Source organism: Lepidochelys olivacea (assembly GCF_965140295.1).
Source record: "Lepidochelys olivacea isolate rLepOli2 genome assembly, chromosome: 1".
NCBI classification, from domain to species: Eukaryota; Metazoa; Chordata; order Testudines; family Cheloniidae; genus Lepidochelys; species Lepidochelys olivacea.
In genome coordinates, this window is record NC_140411.1 from 170,883,398 (window position 1) to 170,901,499 (window position 18,102).

General features: G+C 41.8%; 1 protein-coding gene across 4 annotated transcripts in view; it reads left to right on the forward strand.

Annotated features, from left to right (window-relative positions):
* The first annotated feature begins 786 nt into the window (after positions 1–786).
* The window catches only part of CYYR1 (cysteine and tyrosine rich 1), a 106,754-nt gene continuing 89,438 nt past the window's right edge, over positions 787–18,102 (forward strand). For 2 of the 4 annotated variants that reach the window (XR_014709451.1, XM_084613611.1), the window contains exons 1-2: positions 787–1,407; positions 5,673–5,775. Coding sequence is in view for 3 of the 4 variants with exons in the window: in XM_084613611.1 (XP_084469737.1) it covers positions 1,338–1,407; positions 5,673–5,775 (173 nt within the window). In the remaining variant the exon portion in view is untranslated. The remainder of the gene's footprint in view (positions 1,408–5,672; positions 5,776–18,102) is intronic. The other 2 variants (XM_084613613.1, XM_084613612.1) reach the window with 2 other exon arrangements.

Genomic DNA, 18,102 nt, shown 5'->3' on the forward strand with positions numbered 1-18,102 from the left:
ATCCTCCAAAGCATTTGCAACCCCTCCCAATTTGGTTTGGCTGCAAACTTTATCAGTGTACTCTCTATGCCATTATCTAAACAAACAAACAAACAAAAACAACTAACCACAAATTAGGTAATTACATGCCACAGTTGGCTTTGGTTTATCATATGTATAGCAACAATGTCAGTCAGGAGGGAGGTCTGTATTTGCAAATGCCAATGGCAACTTCTAAAATCCTCCAGGTAACTCCTGCTTTTCGAAGCTAGTCTGACCTAAAGCCAGAGCAGAGAGGTAAGCAACAAATAACAGGTCAGACACCGGAATACATATCTGATAACAGGCAGTTCCTATATGTTCTAAACAATTAAGTACAGCTGTTTGAGTGTGCATAGAGTAAAAGGGATGGATGGATGTTTTTCTTGTACTTGCTCCATTCAGCAGGTACAAAACAATTAACAAAAAGATATCCACACCAGCACTCATAAGTTGTGGGTGCTGGGATTTACAGGATCTACATTTAGTAATTTGTTAGATTTCAAAAATTGTCCTCAAAATTGACCCAAAGCATCCAGCTTCTGCTGTATGTAGCGAGAGTCTGAGGATAAACTGTTTGGACTTCCTTCAAGTGACAGGTGCATCTGCCGTCATGTAAGGTGTGTGATTTCTATCAAGTCACAGCCTAGCACACTGCTACGTTGGGGTTGTGCTGCGGATTCCATCTACTGTATAACGACTGCTTTCAGAGCGCCCGCTATGAAACCCCCCCCCCCCCAAGCTATTGTGGCACCAGCTGAACAATTATATGAAGAGCAGCCCAGGAGGAAAGGCTCACAGTCATCCAGATGTCTCCCCCCACACCTAGTGAGAGAAAGGGATGCTTCAGCGGAATGCAACCGGCTGGCCTGCTGTGTGCTCTCCGCGGCTCCCCGCCGCCCGTGCAGACACATCAGCAACTACAGCGGCTTGGTATATCGTGCCCGTGCCGTAACTTCGCAGGGCGCTTTGCGAAGCTCGGCTCCTAAAACCATCGGCTCGCTTCTGTGTGTGAACGCCCCCCACTCACACTTCGGGCCTGGAAGAGCCAGGGCGCACGGGCAGGCACGCTGCCTCTGTACACACGTCAGTGCCACCCACCGAGCCGAAACGTGAGCCCCGGCCAGGCCCGAGAGGCAGCAGCAAGACAAAGGGGGCGTGAGAGGCCCGGCCGGCGGCGGCAGCGCCCCGCTGATGGGCGGGCGCACGCGGCAGCTCAGGCCCCCAGCCCCGGCTGCGCCCTTTGCTTTCCCGCGGGGCCCATCTCTGCCCCGCAGCGGAGGAGGAGCAGTCCCGCTGTCCGTCCGCAGCCCGCTTGCATGGACGCACCGGAGCGGGGCGGCCAAGGAGACTTGCTTCCCAAGCTGGTGCTGCTCTTTGTCCTCGCAGGTCAGTGGGGAAGGCGCGGGGCGGAGGTGCCGCTTGCCGGGGGCTGGCGGCTGCAGGGGTGCCAGGGGGCGGGGGCTGGGTGAGCGAGGCAGAGCGGTTCGGAGAAGCGGGCAGGCCAGGGCTGCACCGCGTCCACTCTGCTCTCCCCCTGCCCACGTGCCAGGGCTTGTCAGCCTCCGGCAAAAGCCCGCGGAACGCCGCGGTGGAGGGCCACGGGGGAGAGTTCCCGGGGCGCGTCAGCGGGATTCCCCTCTCGCCAGCTGGCGCGTGGCCGGCCCCGTCCCCTGAGGGGTTTCGGTGAGCAGGGCTGTCTGCCTCGGACACAGAGCGGCATCCCCCCGCCTGGGACTCGGACCAGCCCTTTTCAGAAGAAGGAAGGGGCTTGTTTGGCAGACGTGGTGCAGTGACTGTGGAATTGCTTAACCCAGTTTTACTAAGCGACTCTGAATCCAGGCAGCTTTTCTTTCGCACCAGGATGAGCAGTTTTCAGTGGATTACCTGCAGAGGAAAACCCTGTGTATTCCACCCCGGTGCCACTCCAGGTTTAAAATTGCCGATAATTAGAGCAAATAAAGTAAGGGCACATTTTCCCTAGCTCTGTCATCTGCTCCTGAGAACAATTACATTTGTCTTTACTATGTTGATTTTTAAATTGATAACAATCGCATTTAATTATCTTTAAAACTAATTGAACTAAACCAAAATAATAATAATAATAAAAGCTTCTCCAAACATCCTCCACTATGCAACATGCTCATGTTGTAGTAATTTAGGACCCTATCCTGCACCTGATGAAGTGAGCTGTAGTTCACGAAAGCTTATGCTCAGATAAATTTGTTAGTCTCTAAGGTGCCACAAGTCCTCCTTTTCTTTTCACTTTATCCTGTTTCTCTCATTTTATTACAGTAGATAATTAGTTTATGAGCTATTTGTAGTGTAGGCTGAAGTGGATGTGCATTTAACCTTTTAAATATTAATTGCAATTAAATAAAACCTGGAACCTCAGGAAATTGTTGTCTGTGTTCAGTCCAAACTCAGACCAGGTGTAAGCATCCATAGCTCCATGGTTGTATCTGTATGAGTCTCTTTTGCAGTCCTTCGACAGTTGCAGTACCACAAATGGAAGCACATTGGCAGTGCTATTGCAGACAGGTGACAGCATTTTTATCACCTGCCATGTAAATTTACACAGAGGAGGTGTACATGACATGGTAGGTTTTAAAAAAACAAAACAAGAAAACCAGTCCCATGGCAATGGCAGCCATACGGCAGTGGTGGGCAACCTGTGGCCCATCAGGGTAATCGGCTGGCAGGCCGCCAGACAGTTTGTTTACATTTGCATGGCTGCCCACAGCTCCCGATGGCTGCCCACAGCTCCCGGTGGCTGCGGTTTGCCATTCCTGGCCAATGGAAGCTGCGGGAAGCAGTGGCCAGAATGTCCCTGCGGCCCGCACCGCTTCCCGCAGCTCCCATTGGCCGGGAACGGCAAACCACGGCCACGAGGAGCTGTGGGCAGCTGTACAAATGTAAACAAAATGTCTGGCGGCCTGCCAGTGGATTAGCCTGACGAGCTGCAGGTTGCCCACCATTGCCATACAAGGAGGAGGCGCTGCAATGGTGGGAGACATTATTTAAAAAAAAAAAATGCTATACAAATCCCCTGATTACAATGGAGTAGCTGCCACTTAAAGTGGGTCTGAATTTAGCCCAAGGGGACTAATTTACCTCATATTGCCCTCATTTGAAAAGTACTGAGGCCTCAAATCAGGAAAGAATCCCTATTCAGGACCGTACTCTTTGGGATTTAAGGATATGGATAAAGTTAAGCACATGCTTAAGTGCTTTCCTGACTCAGTAACTTTAAAATTGACAGTACAATTATCAATCAGAAGCTACCGAGATTCTGTGGTTTGTACAGTTAACAATAAAGGATAGCACTGTTCTTTCACATAAGAGTATCTTGTGTGTTGGCTGATAACTTTTGCCACTTTTGGGGAAGTTTCATTATTGTTGATAATTTAAATTGATAATTTGTTTCATTTGTGTTGCTTGATCAAATAATTGATCATCTACATTCTTTGAATGAGAAGAGTGTGTACAGGACATTTCTATGGGATTCCTCGCTTACAGATAGCCCCCCAACCTGAAGCAAATACTCACCAGTAACTACACCCGACACAACAAAAACACCAACCCAGGAACCAAACCCTGCTACAAACCCCGATACCAGCTCTGTCCACATATCTCTTCAAGGGACACCCTCATAGGACCTATCCACATCAGCCACTCCACCAGGGGCTCATTCACCTGCACATCTACCAATGTGATATATGCCATCATGTGCTAGCAATGCCCCTCTGCCACGTAGATTGGCCAAACCAGACAGTGTCTATGCAAAAGAATAAATGGACACAAATCTGACATCAGGAATCATAACATTCAAAAACCAGTAGGAGAACAATTCAATCTCTCTGGTCACTCAATAACAGACCTAAAAGTGGCAATTCCTCAACAAAAAAACTTCAAAAAACAGACTCTAATGTGAAACTGCAGAACTGGAATTAATTTGCAAACTGGACACCGTCAAATTAGACCTGAATAAAGACTGGGAGTGGTTGGGTCATTACAAAACCCCATTTCCCCCATACTAATTTCTCCTTACTGTTACTCACGCCTTCTTGTCAACTGTCTGTAATGGGCCATTCTCTTACCACATCAAAAGTTATTTTTCCTCCCTTGGTATCCTGTTGTTAATTGATTTATCTCGTTAGACTGACCTCACACTTGGTAAAGCAACCCCCATCCTTTCATGTATTTATACCTGCTCCTGTATTTTCACTCCATGCATCTGATGAAGTGGGTTCTAGCCCATGAAAGCTTATGCCCAAATAAATTGGTTAGTCTCTGCGGTGCCACAAGGGCTCCTCATTTTTTCTCAAAAAGGAGATCATGCCCATTTTAAGTCTCTCTAATGCTGCCAAAAATTAAACTAGCTTGCTCACTCACTCACTCCCCCTAAATGAGCACTGCAAGATTTTTAAATCCCTCCTTATCAGCTAGGTGACCCAGCACCAGTAAAACCAGGAGGCAGTGATTGCTGTAGCCATGTAGATGATTGTTGTAGGATTCTTCCACTTCCTTTGCTTTGTTGATTATTGTGAGGAAGCAAGGCTCTGAAGCATATGGGGCCTGACCTTACTGACAGGAGAAGCCCCACTGAAAACTAATGCAGAAATGTCAACAAGGGCTTAATTTGTAGTTGCATCGGGGCAAAAGTCTCCAAATAAAACCCTCAATTGCACTTGTGCAAATCCATTGTCTTCCAATTAAGCCCTCAATGGGGCTGCATGTGTTTAGCTAAGGAATTAATTTGGCTTGTTGAATCTTCATTACTGGGAGTTAATGACCTACAAGATGGAAAGAACCCAAGTAGACTCCAGAGCCTAGGTTGGGTTTATGACAGTTAGAAAAACATCTTGATGTGTAAACTTAACAAAATTACACTGGAGATCAGTGAGATGCAATAAACTTGGAACACTGCAATAACAGTTTTACAGAGCTACTTTTTCAGAGGAGAACCTGAACTTTGGATTGTGGCTTTTACTTAGGAGGACTGGTTTGTTTCTTTAAAAACAACAACAAAACCACTGCTAGTGAAAAACTTTTCTCTTTCTTCAATATGTGGATATTCATTCTTTGTTTGCTAACCTTTTGATTGTATTTCCTTTTACAGTTTGATTATTCTGTCATTCCCAGAAAATGACACATTAAAAGACTGGGAGGGGTGAGGGCAAAAGTTGTATCCTTCTCGTTAGGCGTTCCCTGGGCACAAAGGTGTTCTATAGTGGTGTAGCCAGCTCCTACACTACCCTGCTCGTGGCCTCTAATACAGAGGATGAATTGGAGACAGGGTTAGTGGGGGAAGAGTCAAAGCGCGCTGTGCTTCAATTGTTCTTAGCTAGCAGATGGTGCCTTAAGACAATGGGTTTCCACAGTTGGAAATTTGAAATTCTTTTTTAAAAAAACAGAGGGAGAGAGCCCATATAGCCAGACTGAAAAATACAGATATACAGTGGCACCTGAAGATGTACTCTTCAAGCCAGTTGGAATTCTGCGGGAGTTCGGATTGCAGAGTCAGATCAAACCTCAAGTGAGGTCCTATCAATGACTGGTTCAATGCAAAAAGCTGCTACAATGCATCTTCTTTAAAGCTTTGCTGTATAGTTTTTTACTATTGAGAATGCATTGTTGTTTTTATTCTGCAGAAGATTGTCTTGCTCAGTGTGACAATGACTGCAAAGCTTACTGCTGTGATGGGACTATCCCCTACTGCTGCTCGTATTATGCCTATATTGGGAATGTCCTTTCGTAAGTATTGTCACTTTCTTGAGAAAATTGATGCCCTGTATTCGTGGTTTGCTGTAAATTTAGGTTATTGAGAACTGTTTAGCAATAAACATTTCAAGATTGTTTCCTGCTAATAAAGTTATAAATATTTCCAGAATAAAAGCCCTTAATGGTCCCATGAAATCGAAGTGTTGTATACTTTTAAAATATGTATTCATGTCAATAGATTTGGCTAGATCATCAGCTTGTGTAAATTAGTGTAAATTCTTTGTGATCATTGGAGCTACACTGATTTATTCAAGCCCAGGACAGACCAGAACAAAGGCATTTGCTAAGTGGGCTAGATTATTGTAAATTTGATCTTCCTGTTTTGAGCATATGTCATTTGTTCATGCTTTGGAAAACTGGTGTTTTGTCTTTAGTTAAAATTCATTGTAAACATTTTAGATTAGGGTCTGCTGGCCCTTTCATGTTCTAGTGTGTGTTGCACATTGTGGTATGTGTAAAAACAACGGTTGCTGATGGAGCGGAAACAAGGATATACCCATACCAAAAGAAGTGCAAGGGTTAAATTCTCCGTTCAACATGCATGTATAGAAACAGATCCCAATCCTGTAATCAAATCCACTAATGCAGATCTTTGTCCCCAAGTGCAGCCCTGTTTGAAATCAGTAAGGTTTCTTGTAGGTGTACAGGTCTGCACTAGCAAGTCTAATTGTAGGCTCAGTGTCTAAATGTAGTGATAGCCAGTAAGTGTTCCACATGTGCATCAGAACAAAGCAAACGTTAAAATATATAATGGTATTCTGTGATAAATTGCACAGCAAATTGTGTTTAGCAATTGCATCAATAGTTTCTATTTAACTTTCAGAATGCAAGCCGTGAACATGAATATGAATTGTTACATATTCTTGATCAAAACCAGAGTAGCAAAGAGACGTATATCATGCCTTTAAAAAAAAAAAAAATTCTTCTGTTTTGGTCCTAGAACATGGGGAGTATATCAGTGTTCCAGTCAGCATACTTCATCATGCTTTGAAGGAGCAGGCATATTGATATTATCTTAATTTATCCAAGGCCTTTGGACCAAATTAGAAATTTTTTAGACAAAAGTACATAATCTAACAATAGAGTGTCAGAATCTTGTATTCCTCTGGAAATAGGTGAGCACGTATTCAAGATTTCCTGGTATTGTCTGAGAATTAAAATAGGTTCTTGCTTCCACCCAGGGGATAAAATGTTCCAATTTAATTTTCTTTTCTATGTAATAAAAACTCATTCTAAGGACGTTTCCTCATTTTTTAACAGAGAGAGAGAGGGGTTGTTGTTTCTGAGATCCCTATTCCAGCTCCAGTCTGTATTTCTTGCATAGAGTGGTGGGAATGTTAGCAAAGGATATCAAATCAGAGACAACCATATCGTTGTTGGGTGGGCCTGAAGAACAATTTTAATCTTCCACTGCCCCACAAACCTAACCAATTCTGCCCTTCCTGGTAACAGTGCTCAGCACAGGGATTTGGGGAGGGTCAACAAAATGATTCCTTAGCATCCTGCAAGATTAGACCCATTTTATATAAAGGGCGGGGATAGGAGGAAGACTTCAGGTCACAACGCCTTCAGCTGCAGGAGGTAGAGCCGACCTGCTTTTCTTGGTGTTTATGCATTGTTTCCAATCTGTGTAATAAACAGTTTTGCAATGGACAGTTATCTAACATAAGTTTGAGACCTGGGAGTTGCTGGGCCGGTGGAGGATTTTGTGTGCATTTGGATGAATTTTACCGCTTGATAGAACATTGCAAGCACTAATTGTCACGGCATTTCTGTGAAGTAGGCATCTACATTATTCCAGTTTTTACAAATGCTAAGATACCAGTACTGATGAGACCACTATAAATGCCAACAGAGAAGGAGAGTTTAAGATAGATTAAGTGACTTGACTGAGCCCACACAGGGAACTAGGTAGTGTCACAGCGAGGGTTAGACTGGTGAAGTTTCTACAGTCCGTTACACCAGTCAGTCTCTTATTTTATTGAGCTGCCCCTCTTTGTAGCCAGAGGCCATGCTGAGTGCTTAACAATGGAGCTGTCTCAGTTGCAAGGGACTGTCTGGGGGAGATTGCGTTACTAAATCCTGTGCCATCAGTAGCATCTTAGGTAGCACCCTCAGCCTTAGTCGCACCCACAGCTCTCAGTGGGTCTGGCATCTTCCCAGAGCTGGGTGAATAATGGGGCAAAATGTTGAATAACTTAGTCACAAAATGGTGTGAAATAAGCCAAATAATTTTTGACGACTGGTTTCAGAGTAAAAAGAAAAGGAGTACTTGTGGCACCTTAAAGACTAACCAATTTATTTGAGCATGAGCTTTCGTGACGACTGTCATTTGACCAGAGCTAGGTCCTCCAAAAACTGAGGGACTTCAAGGTGTGGGTTTGTGTCCCAATACACCGCTCCTGGGTAATGAATTCCTTGGGTATTTAGGAAAGTCACTGGCAAAGGTTTAACCCTCGTGATCCGTTTATATTCTCAGGGATATTTTCACAAAAGAAAGAAGTGGAAATGTCTACTTAAAAGGTAGACAAGAATATGAAAGCTGAGATTGTCACTGATGTTCAAGGCTTCAGAATTAGCGAGAAGGGGCACTGCAAGCTTTACAAATCTAAAAGCCAGCTCGGCATAGCCATCAGTCCAGGCTCCTTTGTTTGTCAGGGCAGTTTAAGGGATGTATTTTGTTGCAAAGATTATGAAGTCCTTTGGTAAAGGACTGATTATTTTGAGTCCTGCGTGGACTGAAAAATACAACACATCACTCCAGTGATACCAAAAACCAAATGGAATACAGGGCAAATAAAAACCTTAGAAATCTGTGATTTGCAAAAGAGGATGCTGAACAAATCCAAAAGAAATGGTGAGAAAGTAGCAGTCTGATTAGTGAATTGACAGGTATTATGTGAACTTCAGGGGAAAATATTTTTGTTACTGTCTGGGTCCTGCATTTTGTGGCAGGAAGGAAGGAAGAGGGACAGAAAGAATGTAAGGAAAAAAGGTAGATATGTTCAATCTAAAATGTTTGTGCATACTCCAAGCTGCAGAACTGGAAAATAAGAATATGTAGTGGCAGAAAGTATGGCATGTGCAGTAAGATATGTGATATCAAGCAAAGGGTACTTCTGACTGGAATCAGTATGTAAATGAGGAAGGTGACTGACTGAGTTCAACAAGGGTTGTGATAAACAGGGATTTTGTTCATTTCAGATATCAGTGACCTGGAATAAGAAATGTATATTAAGTTGATTCATGGTTTTGTGTGGACAGTTGATATGAAGAAAAGTGCATGAACATTCAGAATGTCTTGGATAAACTAGGAGTATGGGCAGAGACCGGGTTTATGTACTTCACAATAAATACAGTGAAATTCAGAATTCATAATAAATTCTAAAATGTTCAGCAACCGTTGGCTAAGAGATACATTTGCATCTATATTGTAAAAAGTTTTACAATCTGCTTCTGCTTGAAATTAAATCTCTTTTAATCAGTGTATTTCAACATTCAGTGGTTCACATGACTAGAAGCACATTTGATTATAAAATGTCAATTTTCTGGCAATTACAGTTTTGTGCTTGTGACATTTCAGAAGCATAAGGGCCACCCTATTGCAAGCCTAAAGGACTTATTTATAAAACTTTACATCTGAGTTTAATTCTGGTTTCCAATGGGAGGATTCCCCTGTGGGAGTGGATGTAGTGGGGTTTGAACCATGAGGTGAAGGGGGTAGAGTCTGAAGACCCTTGTGTGGAGTGTTGGGAGTTAGTATAAAGATGCCAAAAATATGTGGGAAAGGTTTATTCAATGCACTAAAAGTAGTTTTATGTGCTATCATGACAGAGAGAATGAGTATCAAATTCAGCCTTCCACTCCTCAGGCCTCTATCATCTGAAAGCCCTTCAGAGGTAGTATATATTGAGTGCTACTCTAATGCAAATAATCTTTCTCAAACCGTCTGACCTGCAAAAGCTGCATTCTTATGAGACAACAGCCTATTTCCATCTGTTCCCATTTATTTAGAGCCCTGTTGAGGGCCAAGACTAAATATTCTTCCTAAATTTCCTTTCCTTTCTTTTCTTTCCTTCTTTCTTCTCCCGCACCATCAGGTGCATAAGCCATTTTTCACCATTTGTTTTGGTCTTGTGTTGGTCTGTTCTGGCTTCTGAGTGTCGATGGATTTAGTTTCTTTCTCTGTTCTATGTAACCTTTCTCTAGATCATGCTATCTTTCACTTTCCAGAGGGTGTCCATGTTATCACTTGACATGGAAGTTGTGTTAGGTGTCAGCCTTAAAGTGTGCCCTAAATATGACCACGGTCTTCGTCTTGCCATATGATGCTTTAAGTTGGTGTGTTCTACTTAGAATTTCTGATACTGTAATGAACTTTTTCCAGTGGACTCTGAAAATTGTCCACAGGCATGTACTTTGGAATAAATCGATCATCTTATCAATTGCTGTTACATGTTTCCATGACTCTGCTCCATGAACAAGGACCAATATGATGCTAGTGTTAAAAATTAGTATTTTTGTATTGGTGCTGATCATTCTACTTTTCCAAATCTTTTAACATTTATTAAAAGAGTTTGCTATTTTGATATTCATTGCATAGTGTCACCATCATGGCACATCTCACTCCCTAGATACGTGAAGTGACTTACTTATTCTTGTGTTTCTCCATTTACTTGCACTGTTGATTTTTGGAACATTGATAGTGATATATTTTGTTTTTCCCTTGTTGATAAACAAACCAACTTGTTTTGCTATTTCTACCAAAGCCAGGGTCTTGTCTTCCATTAGGTGAGGTGTTGAACTGAGCGAGACACTGTCATCAGCAAAAACAAATTCATTCAGTTGTACTTTATCATTTGTCCATAAAATACCTCAGTTGCCTTCTGCAGTTACTTTCCTCATGATGCCGTCAAAGACCAATGCAAACAGCCGTGGGGCATAATACACCCTTGCCTTACTCCAGTTGTCTCTGCAAACATTTAGGTGATGTTATCACGATCTGTCTGTGCAGTTAGCATTCTCATAAATGTCTTTGATTATTCCAAGTATTTTTGCTAGTGTTCCATAGTAAGTTATAATGTTCCAGAGACTGTCTCTGTGTACACTGTCAAAAGCCTTAATAGCCTTAAAGCCTAAATGTTTCTCCTAAATCGCAATATTCTAGATCAGTGATATGGGAGCTAAATTAGCAATCAACATTACTCCAAAAGAGCCACAGTTGTGTGAATTCATTGTTTCATTTACTATTTTTATACATACAGATATATATATTCTCACAGCAAAATGACTGCCTCCAAGTATTATTATTTTATCAACTACAATTAGTTAATAAGACAGTGAAAGCATCCTGATTGGTTCATAATCACACAGTGTTTTAATTTCATGTGATGCAAAGAGCTGCAGAAGAAACATTAAAGAGCTGCTTGTGAGCCTCAGTCTGAATATCACTGTGCCAGATTATGCTGTGTGGAACCTAAGAGGAACTGCAGTGAAACAATCTAATAACATCTCTCATATCTCTGAGCCATTTAATCTTAACTGTATTGTGACTGACCAGAAATAGAAAGCTTCTTGTTAACAATGTGGCTCCTATCCTGTACTTTGTACTAATTCCTAAGACTCATTAATGTAAACTGAAATTCTGAAAGAGGGCTATAGAATCACAATTCAGCTCTCATTTGCTTCTTCTTGCGGCTGCTTATGAATACCATGTGAAATACGTAATTCAAATGGACAGTAGGAGAATAAAATCACAGTCAAAAATGAAAAGTTGTGGCTTTCATTCTCTACAGTTTTATGACAACAATAACACCATATGTTTCTGACACAAGAAGCAGTATTTCACATCCTTACACGTTTTTTTGGAGACATCATCTTATTGACTAAAATTTAATCCTTGATTATGCATATTTCCAGGAATGAAATAAAATGTCAGCTTTACAATAATGCTTTCAAAATTGCTATATGGTAGGTGTACTGTTAATGCTGTTTCACTTGAGTACAATATGTTTCAAGTAATATAGTGGATATTGACTTCTGTGGAAGGAGAATGGGACCTTTGGCAATTAACATCTGTATCCGGCAGCCACAGAGTTTCATTATCTTCTAATATAGTTTATTTCATGTAAAGAATACCAGAGGGACAGTAATTTTTTTTTATCCACAAAAAATGTCAGTTAGCCATATAAATCACGTGAGCTTTTATAAATGGTCTCTGTTTTAGATTATTTTGGTTTAGCAATTTATAAAGTAGTTTTGATTTGTTTTTGCTAGACTGCTTCTTTTTGTGTGCTTTTACCCTATACTATTCAGATTTCACAGGGGAGAGCAGTGTTTCTCAAATTGGGGGTCCTGACCCAAAAGGGAGTTGTGCGAGGGGGGTCCGTTATTTTAGGGGGGTTGTAGTATTTCCACACTTATTTCTGTGTTGCCTTCAGAGCTGGGCGGCCAGAGAGTGGCTGCGTTGGCCGGGCCCCCGGTTCTGAAGGCAGCGCCCCACCAGCAGCAGCGCATAAGTAAGGGTAGCAGTACTGCAACCCCCCACCCCCGACACACACAACAACGTTGCGACCCCCCCCACACACACACACACACAAAACTCCTTTTTGAGTCAGGGCCCCTACAATTACAACACTATGAAATTTCAGATTTAAATAGCTGAAGTCATGACATTTATTACTTTTAAAATCTTATGTCCGTGAAATTGACCAAAATGGACCATGAATTTGGTAGGGCCCTACCTATGTATTGAAAAATTGTGAGTAAGAGACTTTTGTTCTGAGTCTTGGGGTTCTCTTCTAGGTTTGTGTTATAGTGACCCCTTAAGATTGTGTTTGATATTCTGGTGTATCTAGGAAAATAGCATCCGTGTACTCCTGTATGTAATTTGAACTCTACTTTACAGTCAGTAGTAATGAAGTACTTTTTAGATTGTATCAATTAAATCATCTTATACTTTATAAAACAAAACTAAATTTTGTCCTGTTTGTCTTCCCAAGAATTATTGTCACAACAAACCTACTTATCCTCCCAAATTACTTTAGCGACTGTTAATGACAGTCTCATTAAAGAATGAGCCCTTTCTTTTTGTAATGAATATGAGCCTCAAGGTGGCTTTTAAGCTGCAACCTACATTGTAGGGGTGTACAGGGTCTGTGTTGCAGCCCGAGCCCTAGGAAGAATTCGTGCTGGCTCAGGCAGAAATTCACTGGGGCCCTAAGACAGGGTACATTACAATGGCAACTCTGCCATTCTTTTCAACAGATACAAGATATACTTCCCTCAGCAATGGACCATGTCCACAGACTGGTTAGGAAGGGTTCTGAGGAAGGGGAAGCAGCTTTGTTTGGAAGCTTGAAATACATTTTTCTCTGAAGTCTTTCATTGTACTTTAAGGTGAAGCAAGGTTTAAATCAAAAGAATCTAGGCCTCAGATGAGGCCTTTCATTTAGGCTTCATTTCATTCAGATAATTTGATATACATTTCAGTTGCTGATATTTCATAATGAGATGTTATTGTCCTTGCCCAGGCATTTGCTACACCTACAAAAAGGGACATGTGGATTAGGAAAACAAATCAGCAGATTTATTACACTGTTACCTAAACAGTCTTCGGCAACAAATGATTAACAATTAGAACTAACAGCCCACTGGTAACTGCCAGTAGGACAGTCATAGCTGTTGCTATGTTTATCACCCTATTATTTTTAAATTTAGGCATAAAATTTGGCCTGTTTCAAGGGATTCAAACCTTAGATTCAGAGAGCCAGGTCCTCAGCTGGTATAAATTAATGTTCATGTCAGTGGAGTTTTGCTAATATACACCAGCTGAAGATCTGGCCCGGTATGAGAGGGACCACCAAACTTCTTTCAAAACCAAGAAAAGGAAATAGTTTGGAATACCCTTCACTCAATTGGTCTAGAGACAGCAGAAAGTCTTGCTGGCTTCTGGCCTGTGAAAATGTCTAGGCACTCCGTGACTAAACAGCTGTGATAATTGATTTCAAATCTATGGGGTGCTTTTCTGCTTAGAAATGACCACATTGTCGTGGTTTTGGCATTATGTGATCAACCAAAACTGTCCCATTCCTAGGGATGCAAGCACAGTTTTTGTTCCATAAGACTCAATCACTAACTGAAGTTGCAAGTTTTGCAGGATGCTACCCTCTGAGCTATTTTGAACTCTTCTGAAACTGGACATCAATCCTTTCCCTCTGTTACAGACAGGTTTTTGCCAGTTCTGTCTCTTCTCCCCCTGCCCCATCTCTGCTGTAATTGTAGTGGTTTTGCTTTTTCTCCTTGGAAAAACCTGCAGGTTGTTTTGCCTCAAATCTCTTGTCTTGTCTGTCTGATCTATTGGTAGATTTTGAATGCACGCATTCAGGTATCTAAGTGGCCTGGCAGTTACTGCATTGTTTTCCAGAGCTCCCTTGACAATAGGTTTAATTCTTTCAGTTTGGCCTCTTAAATTATTAAAATGATAATGTTCAGTCTTCCTGTAATATGACTAATTTTAATTGGCATCTGGGGTTGTTATTTCCCTCCCTTGGGATCTGCTGTGGCAGCCTCTGTCACAATTTCAAAGTTAACTGCACATTTGACCCCTCCTTCTGGTCCTTCTCTTAAGGTTTTAGGTTCCCATCAATCACCCCTCTCAGGCAGAGACACTCATCTCTCTCCCCACTGACCGGGGCTTAGGCTTGCAGTACCTCTGTGATAGCCATAGCCAACCAGTCTGCCTAATGGCCAGTATCTGTGCATTGTTCTTCCCCCTCACCCTCCAAGGGCTATGAACAGTGTGTTGCCAGGAGTTACAAGTCACCACACAACTCTTTCTATGCAAGCACATTTATTCTTAAGACAAAAGCATTACAGAGAAAACATATTAAAAACAATAAATAAATTTAAACACACACTAAATGTACAAGGAGTCACCCAACAGTCTTTTGGGGCCCTGGAAAACCCTTCTGCAAGGATTAGGGCCCCTGTTGGACAGAAGACCCTGTCCTGTCTGTCTGCTGGGTCAGAAAGAAGGCTTTGAGCCAGTTTAAACTCAGCCTTTTTAGATCAAAAGCTCTTTCTTTATCTGTTGGTCTCTGGACAACCCAGTTTGAACCATTAGAGGTAAGTCTCCCCATCTGTCCCTGGAGCTGTTTACAACCTAGGTGATTCACCTTAATCACTCCACGCTGGTTTTGGTTCCTGGAGCAGCTGTGGTAACCCTCCAGTTGCATACCATCTCAGGCCTCATTCTCTCAACAGCCCTTTGCCCTGAAGCTGTGTCCTCCCAGGAGGAGCCACTTCTGAAGGGGTAACTGTAGAATTACTTCTTTCTATTCTGTACCCAAATGCCTTGCAGTGAGATTTAAAGAGCTCAGTCTCTTTAGTTTATTAAAAAGAAGACTGAGAGGTGACTGGATTACAGTGTTTTAAGTACCTTCATGGGGAGAAAATACAAGGAACTAAAGAGTTTTTTAATCTAGTGGAGAAAGACATAACAAGAATCAATGGCTGGAAGCTGAAGACAGAGAAATTCAAATAAGAAATAAGCAGAAATTTTTAACAGGAAGGCTGATTAACCACTGGAACTAACTACCAGGGGACGTTAACCAAACACAGGGTATTGGTCTCAATACAGGGGTGACTGGGAGAAATGTAATGGCATGTGATTTGCAGGTCAGACACTAGATGATCTATCTAATGGTTGCTTCTGGTCTTAAACTATCAGAATGAATCTGGGAGCTGGTCACCCCAAACTGCTACAGGTGAGGGTCTGTCAAGTTTGGCATTGTCAAGTCAACTGCTGGAGTGGTGGTGATGGATGGCTGCAAGTCAGTTATTAGCGTGGCTCATCCTTGGGTAGTGAAGATGGTTGATGACCCTGAAATAATAACCGGCTTTTAGCAAATGGACTTCCCAAGTTGTCCCCTATTGTCTGCGCTCCCTGTGAGCATATGACTTACACCCCTGCTCTTGCAAAAAGTGGAATTTTTAATGACCATAAATGATCAGAACTATGCATTTAGGTCTCATTATACATAACTGAACTTCCCCAATGTCACTAATATGCCTCTTAATATCATGTTGGCCCATTAGTTCATTACTGACTAAAAGAAAAAAAATGCCACCTATTGAATCACCAGTACTCTGCTAGAGAAACAGGAGCCTTACTTTTCCTTGGGGGTCTTGAATGACTAGTACACAGCATGACTGACCAGGCCAAACTTGTGAGATTATTATTTAATATTGTGTTAGGGTTTGGAGGCCCTGATCTCTCTACTAGTTACATGAATTAAACATAGTCCCTGCAATGAAGGGTTTGCAATCTATGAAAACAAGCAGCATGTGAAGAAGAGGGAAACAATCAAATATAAACAATCTTTATATACATACATATACGTGTGTGTGTGTATATGCAATTAATATAATATTACATTTTTAAAATCTCCATTAAAAGAGTGTTAGAGTTACAGAGGCACCCACTCAGAAGTTAGGAAGTGCCAGATTTAGTTTGCTTGTGCAGCCTTAATTCAGCCCCCTTGTGTGTATGCGTTATGATACATTCTTTAATTACATTATTATCTTCTCTGTGTTCAGAGAGTTTTGTGACAATGTTATTTCTGCATATTTACTACAGCAGATTTTTTCAGTATGTAAAGGCATGTGCATCTTCATGTGAGGTTAAAATGGAGCCGTAAATGGATATTGCATATAATACTCCAACAGAGGGCCTTGGTTTTTACTGTGGATATGGATTACATAATATCTAAGTCACCTCTACAAATGTGGACCAAGGTGGCAGTGGCCAGCAATAACCACCATACGTATTGCCTGCTGTTGACATTGCTGTATCAGTTGGCTTATATGAAATATGTTGACTGTCTTATTCCAGCTTTTATTGATATTACAAAAACCCACCACAGCTAGTACCAACTTGACACATTTGTCAGTTGGCTCAGGACAGAGACAGAGGAATGGAGAATGCGTTTCTCTTTCATCTCTAGAGGTGGTACCTCCTTGTCAGAATGAAGGCCTCCAAACAAGACAATGCGGAGAAGCTTGCTATGCTGCTGCCTGTGTAGTACCTGTTTTGGGGATAAATATGAGAGTTCAGTCTCCAAAGACATTAACGCAGCACCTTTTTACAGTTCATACGTTTTTTTAAACTTGAGATGAAAGTTGTTGTTTGTCATGTTCTTTTTGTTCTAGAAAGCTAAGCACAATAAAACCAGAGATTCTAGGTAAGCCTAATGAGTCTAGGTACCTCTGTTTTTGGGTGACAGACTTGAGAAACCTGAATGGAACCTGAGTTGGAGGACGTGTGCTACGCATTCAGAAAATCAGGCCCTCTTCATGGTATTGCCGATTTGGGCACCTCAAAATGGAGGCATCCAAAATGACCAGTCACTTCTGAAAATCTTGGCTTTTGCCTACTATGGTTGAAATTTCCCCTGGGCAAATCCTAGAAGTGAGGACCATGCTTGGGAGCAAAATCTCTGTGTGTATGTTGATTTTGGTACACTTAGTTCCTGATCTACTTATAGTCTCAGCAACTTGGTTGCTCCCCTCTGCCCCCCTTTCCAAAAATCCTGTATTTTCTCCTTGGACCATTGCTCTGCTTTTGAGTCATTCTATATACACTGTCTACTAAAATAGCTGTATTGTGTCTGTTAACTGTGAATAATAAATGAGCCTCTTAATCAGATGTGATTACATTTTCTATTTCTGATAGCTGTCCAAAGATGTTAATTAAACACAATATCTTTGTATCCTGTGATCTTTGATAGCTTAATATTGGCAGAAAATTCCTTTGAACTGATGGCACCAGATATAACATGAGACAATGTATCCAGAGCTTCAGGGCATCTCTCCGGTTTGACATCAAGAATAGAGTAAAAATAAGCCCCATGAAATAAGTTTTTGAGTAGAAGCATGCAGTGTTGTCTAGCCCCACAGGTATTTCAAATATCTTCTTAGTGACTCTTTTAAAGCTGTGAAATATGGTTTGGTTCCCCAGGGAGGGAAGAGGAGTTATGTTTTAAAGAGATGCTACGAAGGCTGTGCCTAAAAATCTTGACCTACCTTACTATGTTTGCTTCATGCCTAAACTATTACCTTCAGGATTATTTTGAAAACAGATTTTTCGTGTTACTGAGGGCCTCAATCTGATCTACTGAAGCACTGAGCAGTTAGCAGCTGACAGAAGTGTTTCTGTGGGAGTTCATAAGTAGATGGGTATTTTGGGGGCAAGGGAGTTGATGGTTTCCCTCCCTTTCCTGTCCTTTTTTTTTTTTCCGT